Genomic DNA, 18,531 nt, shown 5'->3' with positions numbered 1-18,531 from the left:
GAATTCGTGTATATGATGCGTTACGCTTCCAGCTGTTATATTTAAGGCCAGTCTGCACAGGAGGCTTCTTGTTGTTGGATCAACTCATCTCGATTATTCAGATTTTGGAAGTGAAAGTGTATTCGCTAGGGATGCTGGGTAATCTTATGCAAATCGCCATGACATCACAGAGAGGACCACGTTCGACTTAAATTTTGAGTAAAAAACTGAGGAGCGGGAAGACGGGGAAAGTCAGAACTGAAAAAGGACAATTAGCAATCTACAGCGTCGGGGGGCAAAGGGTCACAACAAGCATTCGTACAATCGCAAGAAACAATAAAGAAAACGGCAGTTTGGAAAAAAAGATAGAATCGGAACTACCTAACAACTGCTGACTCCCCCAAGAAATAAAGTTAATCTGAAACAGAACATCTCCCTAAGGTAACAATAGAGTTCCAATCCATTTTGGACTTGTTTCTCACCACTTATATCAGAAGAACGAAAGCTACCTTTCCTTTAACCAAGATATTCAGTCTCCGTAGAGACTGTCAAAAATTGCCAATGCCGACTATATTTCAAGTCGTCACGGCGGGGTATTGGGAAAAGTTTTCAATTAGCAATAATCGCGCCTCGGATAAACCTCATTGGCTACGATACTGCCACTGCGCAAAGCTACCGAATAACACCCCCTACTCATCATCCCTAGTAGGCAAGCTTCCTATTACAGAAAAGCGATTTTTGAGCCTCACGGAAAAACTATCAATTATTCTTAAGGTTGAAAATTATACAGACATATGAAGATCTTCTGAAAATGCATGAGCTGTTTCTAAGGATTTCTTTCTTGATTTCACTTAACTAAGCTTTGATGGAGCCTGAAGCAAAGCATTATGGGAGGAAATATGCTAATAACTTAATTCATAGAATGAATCAGGGCAGATGAAAAATGGGCTATATCAGCATGATATTCCTTTGGCTCCTGATTCACAGAGTAACTATCCTCTCTAAAAACATTGTGGTAAACCATACATAATATAATAATTTTTTCTAAAAAATGTGGTAAACTATACATAATATAAAATGTACCATTTTAACCATTTTTAAGTATACAGTTCAGTGGCATTAAGTACATTGTTTGCAATCGTTATCACTATACCTCTGCAGAACTTTTTCATCTTCCCAAATCGAAACTGTTCCCACTAAACACTAACTTCCCACCCCATTTCTCCTTCTCCCAGCCCCTAGCAACTTTATTCTACTTTCTGTCTTCATGAATTTGACTCCAGTAAGACTCACATAAACAAAATCATACAATATTTGCATGCCCTTCCGACTGAGCAAGCCACGCACCTGTCTGGCTTATTTTAAGATCTGTACATGTTGTATATATATCAGAATCTCATTCCTCTTTATGGCTAATATTCTATTGTATGGAATTTTATTGCCGATCCATTATTCTATGAATCCGCTTTGTTCCCACCTTTTGGCTTTTGTGAATAATCCTTCTACAAACAGTGGCATACAAATATCCATTTGAATCCTTATTTTCAATTTATTTCTGTATATGGTTGGAAGTGGAATTTCTGGGTAACACAGTAATTCTTTTTTAATCCCCAAGGGTTTTCTGTTGGACACCTTAATTCAGAGGAGATAGACTGGAGAAGGCTATTTTCATAGAAATGTCCACAGTTCACAAAGTTTGAAGTAACTTTCACTCCCACAGCCTGTTTTTCCCTTGGCAAGTGGAAAGCTGTCAGAAAGCTTTATCTGGACTTTTTGTCCTTGAACCATATTCTCCAAAATACCTTTGGTTTTTGTTACTCGTTAAGATGTAAATAGTCTCTAAGAGAGTGACTTTTCTCCCAATATTTTATTATAAAAAATTTCAAACATGAGGGGCGCCTGGCTGGCTCAGTTGGTGGAGCATGTGACTCTTGATCTGGGGGTTGTAAGTTCCATCCCTGGCTTGGGTGTAGAGATTAGTTATTTTTGAGAAAGAGAGATAGTGTGTGTGTACACTTGCAAAGTGGGGAGAGGGGCAGAGAGAGAGGAGAGAGAATCCCAAGCAGGCTCTGTGCTAAAGCCAACTTGATCTCATGGTTTGGTTCATGAGATTATGACCTGAACAGAAATCAAGAGGCAGAGGCTTAATTGACTGAACCACCCAGGTGGTCCTAGAGTGACTTAAAATCTAGGGAGTGTTTAAAATCTTAAAAAAAATCAAACATGAAATGTTCAAAGTGTTGCGCAGTGAACATTCATATAGTCATCATCTAGATGCGAAAATTACATCTTTAAAAGGCCTGTTTGATGCTGATGTGTAGCTTTTTTTTCCCACAGCCATAACTGCCAGGGTAGGAAAAATTAGCAAGAAAAAAAAAAGACTAGCAACTTGACTAATTTTAGATTATTTTACTTTGATCCAATCAAGGACTTTGTCATTAATTCCTGGTGTGGTGACATTGTATGTTTCACCAGCTGTCTTGGAGGACTTCATCCTCCATGGATGAATTTCCAGCACTAAGAAAAATGGAAACGTCAGCTAGCTTCTCCCAGGAACACTAGACTTGGGGGGACTTACAAGCACAATTGCCCTGTATTGGGCAGTCTCTCAATTTTTAAAATGCTTTTTATTTATTTTTGAGAGACAGCGTGAGCAGGGGAGGGTCTGAGAGAGAGAAAGACACAGAATCTGAAGCAGGCTCCAGTTTCTGAGCTACCCACCAGCACAGAGCCCAACGCGGGGCTTGAACCCATGAACCACGAGATCATGACCTGATCCAAAGCCGGGCGCTTTAACCAACTGAGCCACCCAGGTGCTCCGGCAGTCTCTCAATTAATGATACTCATTCTACTTGGCAAACTGAAAAAAAAAAAAAAAAACATGGGTTTGAAATTTTTCTTAATAAAATTTGGCCGGAGGGAGGAAATGTCAGTGTTTTGGCAATTTAAAAGTTTTTGATCAAATACCCATGTGTGCAGGAAATATTCCTGAGTGCAATTTTTTTTGACTTAGTAAAAATTTCCAGTCTACATTTTGGTCCTTTCAGTCAATGTGGTCGGGTTAACTAAGGCACAAAAAGGCTGTCATGTCAGGTGATTGTCCTAGCACCGTGACCTGAGTCGTTGTGTTGGTATTGCTCCCAAACTACAAAACTGAGTGACTTTAATTTACCTCCACACATTCAATGAGAGGACCAAGGAGTCACACTCTGACTCCAGCTTCCATAATACACTTCTGGGCTTCAGTTTACCTTAAAATGAGGGAAGTGGTTCCTGAAGTGGTCTTCCAGGTCCAGGTTAGCAGCCCTTTGATTATGTTCTAGAACACAAATTGATTGAGGTCTTATTAAGTGATGGTATAAAACAGCGCTTCTCATTATTAAAAACATTAGAAATAACTGGGAAGTTTGTAAACCGTCTTGACGCCCAGGCATCTCCCCAGACCAATTAAATCAACCTCTGGGAGTGAGACCTGGACTCTATGTTGGTTAATGTAATAAAAACACAAACATGAATAAAATTGAAGAAGCCAAGTGGGTAAACACATTATTCACTATATATTATATGTGGCTTAAGATTTTCATATAAACTGCAAAAACATCAATTTTTCAGATATTTGGTAACGTATTTTTTCACACCCCACTGCAAGGTGGGAAGCTGATTTCCTCACAGTGAGTGCAAAGGAGCATAATCACTGAAGTTCAGTATGAGTCTAATCTGGATCCATTAGTAAAGCTTCTATCTTAACAATGAATTCATAACTTAGTTCTGTTTAGACGTACTATTTTGCACTGAGCACACTCTTCTTAAAACTCTAACCACTTCCCTCAAAGGTACACTACATGTTGGCTTAGGAGACGGCGGACACACCTCGAGAATCAAGGTTCAACACCTCTGACCAGGAAAGGCAGATAGTGGCGCTATCACACAAATTTGGATCCCTCAATTGTGACACCCAGAGGATTGTGGGACTTGTAGTTTTCCTTGCATCATTTCTGCCTCCTGGACTGCATTTCCCAAAATGCAAAAGGAGCCAGCTAGTCGCGTCGTCAGACGTAAAGTGTTCCTTAAGGTGTGAAAGGTAAGTGTTCCGTAGGGGCTGCAGCTTTTTGTAGAAGTTGTGGATTTGTTGTAAGAGATTCCATATTAACTTTTTGCTCTTTAGTAGTACCTGGCAGAGAGCAGCTGTTCCAGTATAACGGGTTTTCAGCGGGTTCTCCCGAGCCTTTTGGTCTCAGGAATCCAGACTGTATTTGTTCAGCCGTTCAAGTGTTGCTGTGGAATGTCTAGAGAAATTGAGGTCCTGAACCTAGATCTGGGAAACCAGGCATAAAACAATGTTTACATATGGCGTGTGTCTCGCTAGAGAACTGCTTTATGTTAAGTAATATGTCAAAGCTTTGTTAGAAACCTGGGGTAGAACGTTGCATTTGCAATTGAGGGTAAACTAAAAGAATATGGGAAAAGTAGAGTAAAAGATGTGCATGTGCTTAGTTAACATTAATAAAATCAAAAGCCATAAAAAAATCAAAAGTCAGAAAAGTCTGAGCAACAACTTCATCAACACCTGGCATACTAGAATTCAAATATGCTTCCTTAGCTTATGAAGAAATACTTCTGATTTATAAACGAGGAAGTAGGTTTATGGAGCACACGGTTTCCCAAAGGATGGTAGTAACTAAAATTATAAGTGTATTCCTCTGGGGGAGACGTCTTTAGACATAGACATACAATTCCCTATTAAAAGATAGTGGGAGTAGCATATTATTCTTTTGAAGTTCATAAGAAGTTTATTTCTGACCTGCCAGGTTTTATTGCGACAGACAGAATAGGCCTTATGTTATGCTAGAGCCGTGCTTTACCAATTTTTATTTTACACTCCCTTTTTAAAATCCACATTTTTAGGGGCACCTGGGTGGCTCAGTCGGTTAAGTCTCCGGCTTCGGCTCAGGTCAGATCTCACGTTCGTGGGTTCGAGCCCCGCGTCAGGCTCTGTGCTGACAGCTAGCTCAGAGCCCGGATCCTGCTTCCGGTTCTGTCTCCTTCTCTCTCTGCCTCTCCCCCTCTCATGCTCTGTCTCTCTCTGTATCAAAAATAAATAAAACATTAAAAAAAATTTTTTAATCCACATTTTTAGAGTCCCTTCCACCATTTTATTTAATAAACCAAAATGTACAGTTTCTCTTGGATGCAAAAAGTCTTGGAAGATTCACCAAACATTTTGTTAATTTCATTCTGATGGCCACAGCATAGTAGACCTCTGGCTGTAGGTTCTTAAGAGGTCAAGAGGACAAGAGTGGCTTGGGTTGTTATGCAATAGTCCAGTGTGGAGACAAGATTTTATTTTGTGGAAGGTATTAGAAATTCTTTTTTTTTAAAGCAATTCTTTTTTTATTATTTATTTATTTATTTATTTATTTTTAATTTATTTTTGAGACACAGAGACAGCGCGAGCAGGGGAGGGTCAGAGAGAGAGGGAGACATGGAATCCGAAACAGGCTTCAGGCTCTGAGCTAGCTGTCAGCACAGAGCCCGACGCGGGGCTCGAACCCGCCAACCGTGAGATCGTGACCTGAGCCGAAGCCGGAAGCCGGACGCTTAACCGACTGAGCCACCCAGGCGCCCCTAGCAATTCTTGACCAAAACAAATTACTAAAAAGATTTAAAAAGGGAACCTTGTTGTTTTAGGTTGTACTTCGTAGGACTCAGGAAGGGGGGCTGGAATCCGTTTTTACTGGTGAAGCCCAGCTGTTACACATCAGGAACTTGCTAGCCAGTTGTTAAACCATTGGTAGCCTGAAACTTGCCGTGATGGGATGGGGGGCGGGGGGGGATAATGGGGAAGAAGGTAGTGCACTCCTGGCAAGGGGCAGTTTTCTCTATAAGCCTGAAGCCCTAGCGGTTAGTACATTCTTGAGTTCTCACATCCTGAGCCAGCTCACACCCTCCCAAATTCTACAAAAGACTGATCTGGATTATGAAGTAAGATTATAAATACACTCTAGGTGTGGGGAGGGGGCGGGGGAGGAGGCTACACCTTTCCAATGAAAGATATTCTTGTTTATTTGGGGGCCCATCCCTCAAAATACTGAAGTTACTGATAACTTCACTATTAATAGATTGTTCAGATAAGCAGCAATCTGCTACCGGAAGTAGAATAGTCTGGGTGAAGAGTCTTCTTAGATTTTGCAAAAATCTGTTCTCCTCTAATACCTAAATATTGTCTTCAAGAGGACAACATTGTGTGCAATGGCAACAAATTCCTATTCCCCAGTCATTTCTCAGTATGTTTTTGGCTTTTATCACCCATCCCCTAAATATTTCAGTGTGCAACTTTGCTGCTTATCAGATACCTTTCGGTTTGGCAGTTTAGAGATATAAACTGAAATCTCGTCAGTAATCCCCCAAATCCCAGTTAGGGTGGACTATTTTGGGGAAATGACAGTGCTACCCAGGCTTTTCTTTATTTGCAGTTCCTTCCTAACAGTTTATATATTTTTTTTAATGTTCTTTTTTTTTATTAATTTTTGATACAGGAGAGACAGAGCATGAGAGGGGGAGGGTCAGAGAGAGAAGGAGACACAGAACTGGAAGCAGGCTCCAGGCTCTGAGCTAGCTGTGAGCACAGAGCCTGACGCGGGGCTCGAACCTACGAGCGTGAGATCTGACCTGAGCCGAAGTCGGAGGCTTAACTGACTGAGCCACCCAGGCGCCCCAAGTCTATATATTTTTAGGCTAAGCTTAGCCCTTGTTTATCTCTGTACTGTTGATAATCATGTACCTTGCTTTCATATTTGTCTAGATTCAGGGCAACATGAGGGAGGTATACTTTTAAGTTACCTATCCGAGTTCACTTTGTACATTTAATTTCAGATATGTTTTCTCCAAATACTGTATGACTGATGATATGGTCCAGATATTACAGTTTTATCTACCTTTAAGGTAAAACACTCCACATTTTAGCTTTTCTTCAAAGTATTACATTCCTTTTTTATCCCCTCACTTTTTGGATCATATCTCTTAAGCCTTTAAAATATTCAAAAGATATAAGCATTTTATTTTATCTCATGGCTTTTGGCACTTCTGCAGTACCACTGTCCTGGGCATATTAGGACATTTGCAATCCAGACACCCCTCTAAGGAATTAAAAAAAATTTGTGTAATGTTTATTTATTTAAAAAATGTTTTTAACATTTTTTTTATTTTTGAGAGACAGGGGGCAAGCAGGGAGGGGGCAGAGAGAGGGGGAGACCCAGGGGAGGGGCAGAGAGAGAGGGAGACCCAGAATCAGAAGCGGCTCCAAGCTCTGAGCTGTGAGCAAGAGCTCCATGTGGGGCTTGAACCCACGAATTGTAAGATTATGACTTGAGCTGAAGTTGGACACTCAACCAACAGAGCCACCCAGGTGCCCCTAAGGAGTTTGTTTGTTTGTTTGTTTTTTATTGTTGGGGGCCCCTGGCTGGCTCAGTTGGTAGAGCATGTGACTCTTGATCTCAGGGTGGTGAGTTCAAGCCTGACGTTGGGTGTGGAGCCTTTACAACATAAAAAATAAATATATATATATACATATATATTTTAATGTTCTGTTTGTTATTTTTGAGAGACAGTGTGAGCAGGGGAGGGGCATAGGGAGAAGGAGGCATAGAATCCAGAGCAGGCTCCAGGCTCTGAGCTACCAGCACACAGCCCAATGTGGGGCTCGAACTCACAAGCTGTGAGATCATGACCTGAGCCAAAGTCAGACACTTAACTGGCTGAGCCACCCAGGTGCCCCTATATAAAAAAAAAAAAAAATTTTTATTGTGGAGCTAGAATAATATAACGAACACCATTCATAGACTTATCACCCACTTCAAAAATTAACAACTTGGGGCACCTGGGTGGCTCAGTCGGCTGAGCGTCTGGCTTCGGCTCAGGTCATGATCTTGTGGTTTGTGGGTTCAAGCCCCACGTCAGGCTCTGTGCTGACAGCTAGCTCAGAGCCTGGAGCCTGCTTCAGATTCTGTGTCTCCCTCTCTCTGACCCTCCCCTGCTCATGCTGTCTCTCTCTGTCTCTCAAAAATAAATTAAAAATTAAACATATTAAAAAAACAAAAATGAACAACTCGTGGCTAATCTTGTTTCATTTATACAGTATATGCCTATCTACTCTGCCCCCTCTATATTATTTTTGAAATAAACCCTTCCAGATAGATCATCTCATTCAAATATTTCAGTATGTAACTTCTATAGGATGAAGATTTTATTTTCTTTTTTAAACATTTCTTTATTTTTGTGGGAGAGAGATACAGAGCGTGAGCGTGGAATGGTCAGAGAGAGGGAGACACAGAATCAGAAGCAGGCTCCAGGCTCTGAGCTGTCAGCACAGAGCCGGACGTGGGGCTTGAACCCAGGAACTGTGAGATCATGACCTGAGCTGAAGTCGGCCGCTTAACCGACTGAGCCACCCAGGCGCCCCTATAGGATGAAGACCTAAAAAAAAAATCACAATACCACTTGTCATACATAAAACACTTTAAAAAATATATATATTTTTTGTTTCCTTAAGTAATCTCAAAGACCAACGTAGGGCTTGAACTCACAACCTTGAGATCAGGAGTTGCATGCTCTACTGACTGAGCCAGCCAGATGCCCCCTTATATAAAAAACAATAATTTCTTAATATCAGTTAATGCCCAATTTTCCAATTATCAATGTAAAGTTCCAAATAAGGCCCACATATTACAGTTGGTTGGTCTTTAAACCTCTTTAATCTATAATTCCCCGTTCAGATCTATTTCTGTCTCTTGCAGTTTATTTGTTGAAGACGTTGATTTGTCTTTTCTGTGGATTCCCATAGTCTTAACTTCATGGATTGACAGATACCATCTAACATTGCTTTGGCCTGTGTATTTCCTATAAATTGTTAATAAACTCTAGAGACTTGATCATTGTCAAGTTCAAAATTGTTTTTTCCAAGACCACATGTTGTGTGTGTGTGGGGGGGTGTTCTTCTATGAAGAATCTGGTTGTCTCTCTTTTCATAATGCTGACAGTGGAGGAAGCTGTTGATGCTTGATGCCCTGATGCTGCCTTTGCTTTTCAGCTATAAATGAGGTATCACCTCACACCCGACAGAATGGCTAAAATCAGAGACACAAGAAATAAGTAGCGTGGGCAAGGATGTGGAGAAAACGGAACACTTGTGCACTATTTGTGGGAATGTAAGCTGGTGCAGCCACTGTGGAAAACAGTATGAAGTTTCCTTAAAAATTAAAAAATAGATACTCTATGATCCAGTAATTACACTACTAAATATTTACCCAAAGAAAACAAAAACACTAATTTGAAAAGATATATGAACCTCTGTGTTTACTGCAGCATTAGTTATGATAGCCAAGATACAGAAACAACCCAAGTGTCCATAGATGAATGGATAAAGATGTCAGCGCACGCACACACACACACGTGCACACACACACTCCACACAAAAGTATTACTCAGCCATAAAAAGAAGGATATCTTGCTATTTGCAACAACATGGATGGATCTAGAGTATGATATAGTGCTAAGTGAAAGAAGGCAGACAAATACCACATGATTTCACTCATATGTGGAATGTAAGGGGAAAAAACGAAGAAAAAGAAATAGACTCAAAAATTTAACTTTATTTTGAGAGAGAGAGCACGCATGCACATGCATGAGTGAGTGGGGGAGGGGGTTGGAGCAGAGAGAATGAAAGGGGGAGAGAGAGAGTCCCAGGCAATCTCCTCACTGCCAGTGGAGCCTGACAAGGGGCTCAAACTCACAAACCGTGAGACCATGACCTGAGCTGAAATTGAGAGTTGGACATTTAACTGACTGAGCCACCCAGGCACCCGAGACCCTTTTTAAAAAATGTTTATTTTTGACAGAGCAAGAGTACGAACGTGTGTTGGGGAGGGACAGAGAGAAAGGGAGACAGAGAATCCCAAGTGGGCTCTGCATGAAGAGCCCAAATCAGGGCTCAAACCCATGAACTGGGAGATCACAGTCTGAGCCAAAGCCGGACACTTAACCGACTTAAGCCACCCAGGCACCCCCAAAACAAGCTTTTTTCCAGCATAGTCCTTTACTTATTTTTTAAATATAATTTATTGTCAAATAAATTCCATACAACACCCTGTGCTCATCCCAACAAGTACCCTCCTCAATGCCCATCACCCGTCTCCCCCACCCTGCATTCACCCTCAGTTTGTTCTCAGTATTTAAGAGTCTCTTGTGGTTTGCCTCCATCTCTGTACCTTTTTTCCCCCCTTCCCCATCCCCAGGGTCTACTGTTAAGTTTCTCAAGATCCACATATGAATGAAACATATGGTATCTGTCTTTCTCTGCCTGACTTATTTCACTTAGCAGAATACCCTCCAGTTACATCTACGTTGCTACAAATGGCAGGATTTCATTCTTTCTCATTGCCAAATAGTATTCTATTATTCCATTGTATATATAAACCACATGTTCCTTTTTTTTTTTTAATGTTTATTTATTTTTGAGAGACAGAGAGCATGAGCAGGGTAAGGGCAGAGAGAGGAGACACAGAATCTGAAGCAGGCTCCAGGCTCTGAGCTGTCAGCACAGAGCTGACACGGGGCTCGAACTCATGAACCGTAAGATCATGACCTGAGCTGAAGTCGACCACTTAACCGACAGAGCCACCCAGGTGCCCCAACACATGTTCTTGATCCATTCGTCAGTTGGTGGACTTTTAACAGACTCTTAAATACAGAGAACAAACTGATGGTTGCCAGAGGGAAAGTAGATGAGAAGAGGGGTGAAATGGGTGAAGGGGATTAAGCATGCACTTAAAGTGGTATGCAATGACTAACCTATAGAATTGTTGAATCATTGAATTGTACACCTGAAACTAATGTAATACTGTCTGTTAATTACCCTTGAAATTAAAAAAAAAAGTCTAAAGGGAAAGACTAAAAAAAAGAATAAAGTTATGATACATCTTCCAGTCCCTGGCAACTACTAATTTGCTTTCTGTCTCTATACATTTGTGTATTTTGGACATTTTATATAAGTGGAATCAATCATATAGTATTTGTCCTTTTGTGACTGACTTCTTACACTTAGGATCATGTTTTTGGTGTTTACCCATATTGTAGCATATATCAGAACTTCATGTGTATAAGTAGATTTCCGTGTATGGATAGACCCCATTTTGTTTATCCATTCATCAGTTAGTTGATGGCTACCTTAGTTTGTTTGTTTGTTTGTTTTAGTTAACATGCAGTGCTATATTGTTTCAGGAGAATTCAGTGATTCTTCACTTAGATACATCACCCGTGCTCATCACAAGTGCCCTCCTTAATACCCATTACCCATCTAGCTCATCTCCCACCCACATCCCTCCATCAACCCATAATTTGTTCTCTATCATTAAGAATCTCTTGTGGTTTGTTGGGGTGCCTGGGTGGGTCAGTCTGTTAAGTGTCTGACTTCAGCTCAGGTCATGATCTTGTGGTTTTTGAGTTCAAGCCCTGCATCAGGCTCTGTGCTGACAACTCAGAGCCTTGAGCCTGTTTTGGGTTCTGTGTCTCCCTCTCTCTCTCTGCTCCTCCCCTGCTCACACTCTGTGTCTCTCTCCTGCAAAAATAAATAAACATTTTAAAAACATTTTTTAAAAAGGGTCTCTTGTGGTTTGTTTCCCTCTCTTCTCTTTTTCCTCCCCCTTCCCTTATGTTCATATGTTTTGTTTCTTAAATTCCACAAATGAGTGGAATTATATGGTATTTTTCTCTGAGTGACTTATTTTGCTTAGCATAATACATCCTAGCTCCCTTCCACGTCATTGCAGATGGCAAGATTTCATTCTTTTTTTTTTTTTAAGTTTGTTTATTTATTTGAGAGAGAGGGGAACATGTGCTAGGAGGGGAGGGGCAGAGAGAGAGAGAAGGAGACCGAATCCCTAGCAGGTTTTGCACCGGCAGGGCTCAAACTCACAAACCGTGAGATCATGACCTCAGCTAAAAATCCAGAGTCAGACACCTAACTGACTGAGCCACCCAGGTGCCCCAAAATTTCATTCTTTCTGATGGCTGAATAATACACCATTATATATACATACCACATCTTTAACCATTCATCAACTGATATACATTTGGAGTCTCTCCATAGTTTGCCTATTGTTGATAATGCTGCTATAAACAGTGGGGTGCATGTGCCTCTTCAAATCTGTATTTTTGTATCCTCTGGGTAAATACCTAATAGTGCAATTGCTGGATCATAGGGCAGTTCTGTTTTTCGTTTCAGCTTTCTTAGGTTATATATATATATATATATATACACATATATATATTATCTATAGTAAACATATATAATATATAAATAAGTATAAAATATAAAACTTTAACTTTTTTTGACTTTTTAAAAATTTTTTTAATGTTTTATTTATTTTTGAGAAAGAGAGAGACAATGGGAGCAGAGGAGGGTCAGAGAGAGAGGGAGACACAGAATCTGAAGCAGGCTCCAGGCTCTGAGCTGTCAGCACAAAGCCCGATACGGGGACTCAAACTCATGAACTGTGAGATCATGACCTGAGCCAAAGTCATACACTTAACTGACTGAACCTCCCTGGTGCCCCTATATATATATATATATATATATACATATATACATATATGTATATATATATATTTTTTAATGTTTTGTATATTTTTGAGAGAAAGAGTGCAAGCAGGGGAGGGGCGGGGTGGGGGTCAGAGGATCTGAAGTAGTCTCCACGCTGACAGTAGTGAGCTTGTTTGGGGCTTGAGCTCATTAACTCTGAGATCATGACCTTAGCTGAAGTCAGACACTCAATAGACAGAGCCACCCAGACAGCCTTTGACAAGCCTTGGTTTTTGAAACCTGTTTTCTCACATCAGGTTTCTTTCTCTCCAGAACAGGATGAATTTCAGGTGGACTCTCAGGGCAGCAAAAGACCGCTGGCTGGTGAAGATCAGCTGGCAAAGCTCACGTGGATCCTCGGGGTTATTTGTGCCACCAAGTCCACCTCTGGACCCTGAGAAGGTCAAAGAGTTACAGCGCTTCATCACCCTGTCCAAGAGACTCCTGGTGATGACTGGGGCAGGAATCTCCACTGAGTCGGGCATCCCAGACTACAGGTCAGAAAAGGTGGGACTCTATGCCCGCACTGACCGGAAACCCATCCAGCATGGGGATTTTCTACGGAGTGCTCCAATCCGCCAGCGGTACTGGGCGAGAAACTTTGTAGGCTGGCCTTGGTTCTCCTCCCTCCAGCCTAACCCTGCACATTGGGCCTTGAGCAACTGGGAGAGACTCGGAAAGCTGTACTGGCTGGTGACCCAAAATGTGGATGCCTTGCACACTAAAGCAGGGAGTCAGCGCCTGACAGAACTCCATGGATGCATGCACAGGTGCAGGAAGGTCTACGTAGTTTGAATGCAGAAATGTGAGCTCCATGAGAGCAAGGCCCTAGGCTGTCTTGATCACTGTTGTCCTCATTAGGCCCCGAGTAGAGGATTTGGGAGCAAGTTGATTATTTTGGAGTTGATCCCAGCAAACTCACTGAGGGAGTGGGGGAATGAACAGGGTAGGGAAGAAAAGCCAAGAAAAGGGTATGTTAATGAACAGGCTGCTGCTTTGGGGAGCTGGGGCTCAATCCTTTGAGGGGCCCTCTGTCTAGAGCATGCTTCAGAATTGTCTCACTGAAAGCTGAGGGAGCTTGGGCATTTATCTACCATGTCCCGTCCCTTACTGGTTGAGGGTCTTTCTACGGGAATTAACTCCCTAACACTCACTCTGCAACTCCTTGGCCAGTAAACCCCCTAAGCGAGAGAGATGCAGGAAGTTCCTTGTAAAAGAACCGTACCAGTGGCCTGTAGAGTGTCTTGAGGGGACTATGATAAGCAAGGCACCAACACCATGGTCTATAAGCTGGTGGGTCTCTGGTGCCTGGACACCTAGAACACAGTACAGTCTGGGGGATAGTCAGAACCCAGTAAATATTGAGGGAAGGAACACAGGTAGCCCTGGCAATAACTTGAACCTAATTGGAGTCCATTTCCTTTTTATTAAGCCCCAGAGATCCTCTTGCCAGTCATAAAATATTTACTGGGTGCCTACAGTGTGTGGTGTGCTACTGGTGGTGTGGAGGGGTCAAAACCAAAGCATAAAACATGCTCTACTTTATATGTGAGAACTTTGTAATCTCTTGGGGGCGGGGGGCATCAAAAAACAACATGCTTAACAACAGACGGTGCCATACGTGATTGTTAAATTATGTGGTCCTCGATAGACATGCTTTACAGGTTCAGAGAAAAAGATTTGGTAAAGCTTGGAGAAATCGGTCAGGTTTTTATGGGAAAGGTGGGCCTTGAGCCTGGCTCAGGTCTGACTTAACAAAAGAGGGGAGAGGGCTTTCTAAATGAAGAGGATTTGTAGAGCCCAGAGGAGTCTGGCCTGGCCTCTGTGGAGACTACTACAAAATCAGATTGTCTGGAAAGGCTAGACCCAAATCATGGGCACATCTGAAAATAGTACAGTGCAATTTGGGTCTCTTGTGAGAGACCAAAAGGGACTATTAGTGGTTTCTGAGCAAGAAAGCAACATGATAAAAATAGCATTTGAGGAAAGCCACACAGGATTAGAGAGCATGGTTCAAGGAGGTCAGCCTGAAGGACCCAGATCAAGGTGGTATCAGGGGAATTTGAGAGCTAATGATGGCCCTGGCCCCATCAAAATTTTCTTTTCCTGATGAAAGTTCCAAATCTCCCCAGTAAGAAAGCAGTATAATGAACTCCCGTGTACCGTCACTCAGATAGAAAGATTTTATCCTGCCTACTCCCCACTACCACCACCAAAGTCTCTTAAATAGCCTCTATTTATTGAATGGCTCCTGTCTGTAAGTACTGTTCTAGGTGGTAGGCATAGCACAGTGGTCAAAGGACCCAAAGTTCTTGCCCTCACACGAGCTCTTGACGAGAGAGGTGAGGAGAGAAACAAGTCACCGGGAAGGACACAGGAGGGGAGAGTGTTTTGGAGAGACGGTGGTGATGGACAGTGACAATCACCCTGGAGGGAAAGGCACCAGTTTGGACACTAAGGAAGTCATTCGCTAAAGCATTTGCAGTTGCACTAAGGATAAAAATGAGCCAACAGGTTAAGCAGGCAGTGTGAGTGAGGAAAACGGATGTACGCTGCTCGTTCTCGGGTTGGCAGTGGAAGGAAGGTGAGGAATGGAGGTAGTCAGCAGGAGAAGGTATTCCTGTCGCGGCGGGAAGCCTGGTGCTAGAACGGTAAGCGCTGCTGGAGGAGCCACACACGGTTGGGGCTGAGAGCTTCATGCCTCCTCAGGACCAGTCGTTCACTCAGCCTCTTCTTCGGTTTCAGGGTCCTTTGCTTGGACTGTGGTGAACAGGTTCCCCGGGGGGCGTTACAAGAGCGTTTTGAAGCTCTGAACCCCACCTGGGGTGCCGAGGCCCAGGGCCTGGCTCCTGATGGCGACGTCTTCCTCACAGAGGAGCAGGTACAGAGCTTTCAGGTCGCGTCCTGCGCTCGATGTGGAGGCCCCCTGAAACCAGATGTCGTTTTCTTCGGGGACACAGTGAACCCTGACAAGGTTGACTTTGTGCGCAGGCGTGTAAAAGAAGCTGACTCCCTCCTGGTAGTGGGGTCCTCCTTGCAGGTATCTGACTTGGTCAGGGTGGGAACGGCCCCTTGTGCGGGCTGGAGAGGCTCCCTCCTGGGTTTAACTGTACCTGCATTGAGAGCTCTTACCTGTGTCTTTTCCTTGGAAGGTTTACTCTGGTTACAGGTTCATTCTCACCGCCCGAGAGAAGAAGCTCCCGATTGCAATACTTAACATTGGGCCCACGCGGTCCGACGACGTGGCGTGTCTGAAACTGGATTCTCGCTGTGGAGAGCTGCTGCCTCTGATAGACCCACACTGACTCCAGCCTCATGCTCCTGAGCCAGAAGCTGGGACTTTCGCTTGAATCCTGCTATAAAAGGTAAATGCTTTCCTGGATATGGACTCCAGTTCCCATTCAACTGACAGCTCTGACAAAACAGGGTAAATGTATGGCCACTCTTAACTAAAACTAATTTTTTAATGTACATTAAGCTGTAGTGTTTGAAAGACTGTGATTTTCCAGTTCTATGCACATTTTCAAAATCTGCCATTGCTTTTTTTCCTGTTTTTATATTATTTATTAAAAATTTTTTTTAATGTCTTTATTTTATTTTGAGAGACAGAGCAGAGAGTGAGCAGGGGAGGGGCAGAGAGAGAGGGAGATACAGAATCTGAGCAGGCTCCAGGCTCTGAGCAAGCTGTCAGCACAGATCCCGACGCGGGGCTTGAACCCACGAACTCTGAGATCATGACCTGAGCTGAAGCTGGATGGCTAACCGACTGAGCCCCCCAGGTGCCCCTACAACCACTTTTTAAAAATCACTTTGGGGGCGCCTGGGGGGCTCAGTCGGTTGAGCATCTGACTCTTGAGCATCTGACTTCAGCTCAGGTCGTGACCTCACAGTTTGTGAGTTTGAACCACACTGCCAGGCTCCTCGCTGACACCACGGACCCTCCTTGAGATTCACTGTCTCCCTCTCTCTCTGCCTTTCTCTCTCAAAATAAATAAGTAAACATTTTTTAAAAAGGTTTTTTCATGGCTGTATACTATAGAGACAGAGGTGCATGTATTATAAGTGGACAGTTTGATGAAGACATTAAGCATCTAAATCAAGGAACAGATTCAACAGAACAGATTACTAGCACCAAAGAAGTCCATTTAGTACAGACACTTAAAAAAAAAGTTTTTTCTTTAATGTTTGAGAGAGAAAGTGCGAGCAGGGGAGGGTCAGTGAGAGAAGGAGACACAATCTGAAGCAAGCTCCAGGCTCTGAGCTGTCAGCACAGAGCCCGATGCGGGGCTTGAACTCATGAGCCATGAGATCATGATCTGAGCTGAAGTCAGATGCTTAACTGACAGCCATTCAGGAGCCCCAGACACTTTTTTTTTAAATTTTTTTTAATGTTTTATTTATTTTTGATACAGAGAGAGATAGAGCATGAGAGGGGAAGGGGCAGAGAGAGAAGGACACAGAACCGGAAGCAGGCTCCAGGCTCTGAGCTAGGTGTCAGCACAGAGCCTGACGCGGGGCTCAAGCCCACGAACGTGAGATCTGACCTGAGCCAAAGCCGGAGGCTTAACCGACTGAGCCACCCAGGCGCCCCCCCCAGACACTTTTTAATATACTTTTTAACTAGTTTCTTATTACTAGAATAATACATATATATTGTAGAACGTTTAGATGATACAGATAAGTAAAAAGAATACCAATTGTCCATTATCCCACCACCAAGATAACCAAAGTTTAACATTCTGGAATAACTAAATCTGTTTTTATGAAAATCAATTAAGCTGTGCATGTTTTGTCACATCCTGTGTTCACTTAACAAGATATAGCGGCTTTCTTTACATGTCCTAAAGCTGTGGTTTCTTGAATGGTAGGCTGATGTTCACGGTCATTTCCCCCCCCCCCACTCTCGGCTTATTCGGGATTAACTTGTTTCTTTTATTTCTAGATCCTTGAGGATTCCTCCCTTCTTCCTCTAACTAACCGAAGCTCACTGACTGCAGCCTGTAAAGGGCAGCAGCCTGGCATCTTTCTCCCGGCCGGCCTCTGAACTGGGCAGGTTCCAGTCAGGCTGAAGAAATTTGCCCCTGAAGAAAGACTTTTTCAAAGCAGCAGCTTCTATTGATAGGTAAACTGCTTTCACTTCCTTTCACCTCACCAGGCAGTGGAAACGGCCTGGGAAATATGTAGGCCAGAATGGTGTCTGGGGCCCTAAGCAGGAATCTCACTCACCTAGGGGCTGAGAGAAGAAGAAAAGGACTTAATGTAGAATTCCAAACGGTTAAATCATTCTGCTATATTTTTCTAAAAGATGAGCAATGGTATGAATGAATTTTTTATTAACTAAGGAATAAAGAAATCATTTTTAAATACCACACCAGGCCATGGTTGTGTGTTTATATTCTTTTTTATTTTTTAAGTTATTTTTATTTATTTTTAACAGAGTGAGAATGAGCATGGGGTGGGGGGAGAGGCGAGAGAGAGAGAGGGAGACACAGAATCCAAAGCAGGCTCCAGGCTCAGAGCCCAGTGCGGGACTTGAACCCATGAACTGTGAGATCATGACCTGAGACAAAGTCTGACACTCAACTGACTGAGCCCCCCAGGTGCCCCTATATTCTTCTTCTTCTTTCTTAATCGAGTAAAAGAGAATGGGCCTTTATGACATGGTTCTCTAAGGATTTCTGCGGAATTTGGCTGCCAGAATGAGACACTTGCCTCAAACTTGATGTGTAGAGAGGAAACCGAATTCCCAAGTGGGCTCTTAAACGGATTTGTTTCTGCTGAGCAGGGCGGCAAGACTTGTTTGCTTACTGTGTTAGCCAGAAAGAATCACTGTACCAGACTAAAGCTTTCAGCACAATCTCCTCAAAAGTGAAGCAGATAAAAGAATCACAGCCTATTCTGGATAGCCTTTTGTCTAA

The 18,531-nt window shown here is 42.7% G+C and overlaps 1 protein-coding gene, 1 long non-coding RNA gene and 1 other non-coding gene across 6 annotated transcripts in view; 1 reads left to right on the top strand and 2 right to left on the bottom strand.

Annotated features, from left to right (window-relative positions):
- LOC115278098 overlaps positions 1 to 18,531 on the bottom strand; it is a 33,583-nt gene that overhangs the window by 11,680 nt on the left and 3,372 nt on the right. For both annotated transcript variants that reach the window (XR_003902694.1, XR_003902695.1), the window contains exons 2-3: positions 4,151 to 4,294; positions 3,231 to 3,298 (exon numbers count right to left, since the gene is read on the bottom strand). This is a non-coding gene — a long non-coding RNA (uncharacterized LOC115278098). The remainder of the gene's footprint in view (positions 1 to 3,230; positions 3,299 to 4,150; positions 4,295 to 18,531) is intronic.
- On the top strand, positions 294 to 17,949 carry SIRT4 (sirtuin 4). Of its 3 annotated transcripts, none has more exons than XM_029922520.1 (6): positions 304 to 420; positions 3,813 to 4,060; positions 12,892 to 13,383; positions 15,359 to 15,653; positions 15,766 to 15,978; positions 17,556 to 17,949. In XM_029922520.1, the coding sequence occupies exons 3-5, from the start codon at positions 12,893 to 12,895 to the stop codon at positions 15,916 to 15,918; spliced, it is 939 nt and encodes a 312-aa protein (XP_029778380.1). In that variant the 5' UTR covers positions 304 to 420; positions 3,813 to 4,060; position 12,892; the 3' UTR covers positions 15,919 to 15,978; positions 17,556 to 17,949. The 3 variants fall into 3 exon arrangements, with proteins under 3 accessions (XP_029778381.1, XP_029778380.1, XP_029778379.1); XM_029922519.1 differs by having other exon boundaries at positions 305 to 420; positions 12,887 to 13,383; XM_029922521.1 differs by lacking the exon at positions 17,556 to 17,949 and having other exon boundaries at positions 294 to 420; positions 12,887 to 13,383; positions 15,783 to 15,918.
- On the bottom strand, positions 513 to 653 carry LOC115278611. The gene has a single exon (XR_003903002.1). It is a non-coding gene; the product is annotated as a U4 spliceosomal RNA (small nuclear RNA).

This window comes from Suricata suricatta, chromosome 14 (genome assembly GCF_006229205.1).
Source record: "Suricata suricatta isolate VVHF042 chromosome 14, meerkat_22Aug2017_6uvM2_HiC, whole genome shotgun sequence".
Classification (NCBI taxonomy): domain Eukaryota; kingdom Metazoa; phylum Chordata; class Mammalia; order Carnivora; family Herpestidae; genus Suricata; species Suricata suricatta.
The sequence above is the reverse complement of the archived record's forward strand: the minus strand, read 5'-3'. Positions and strand labels throughout refer to the sequence as shown.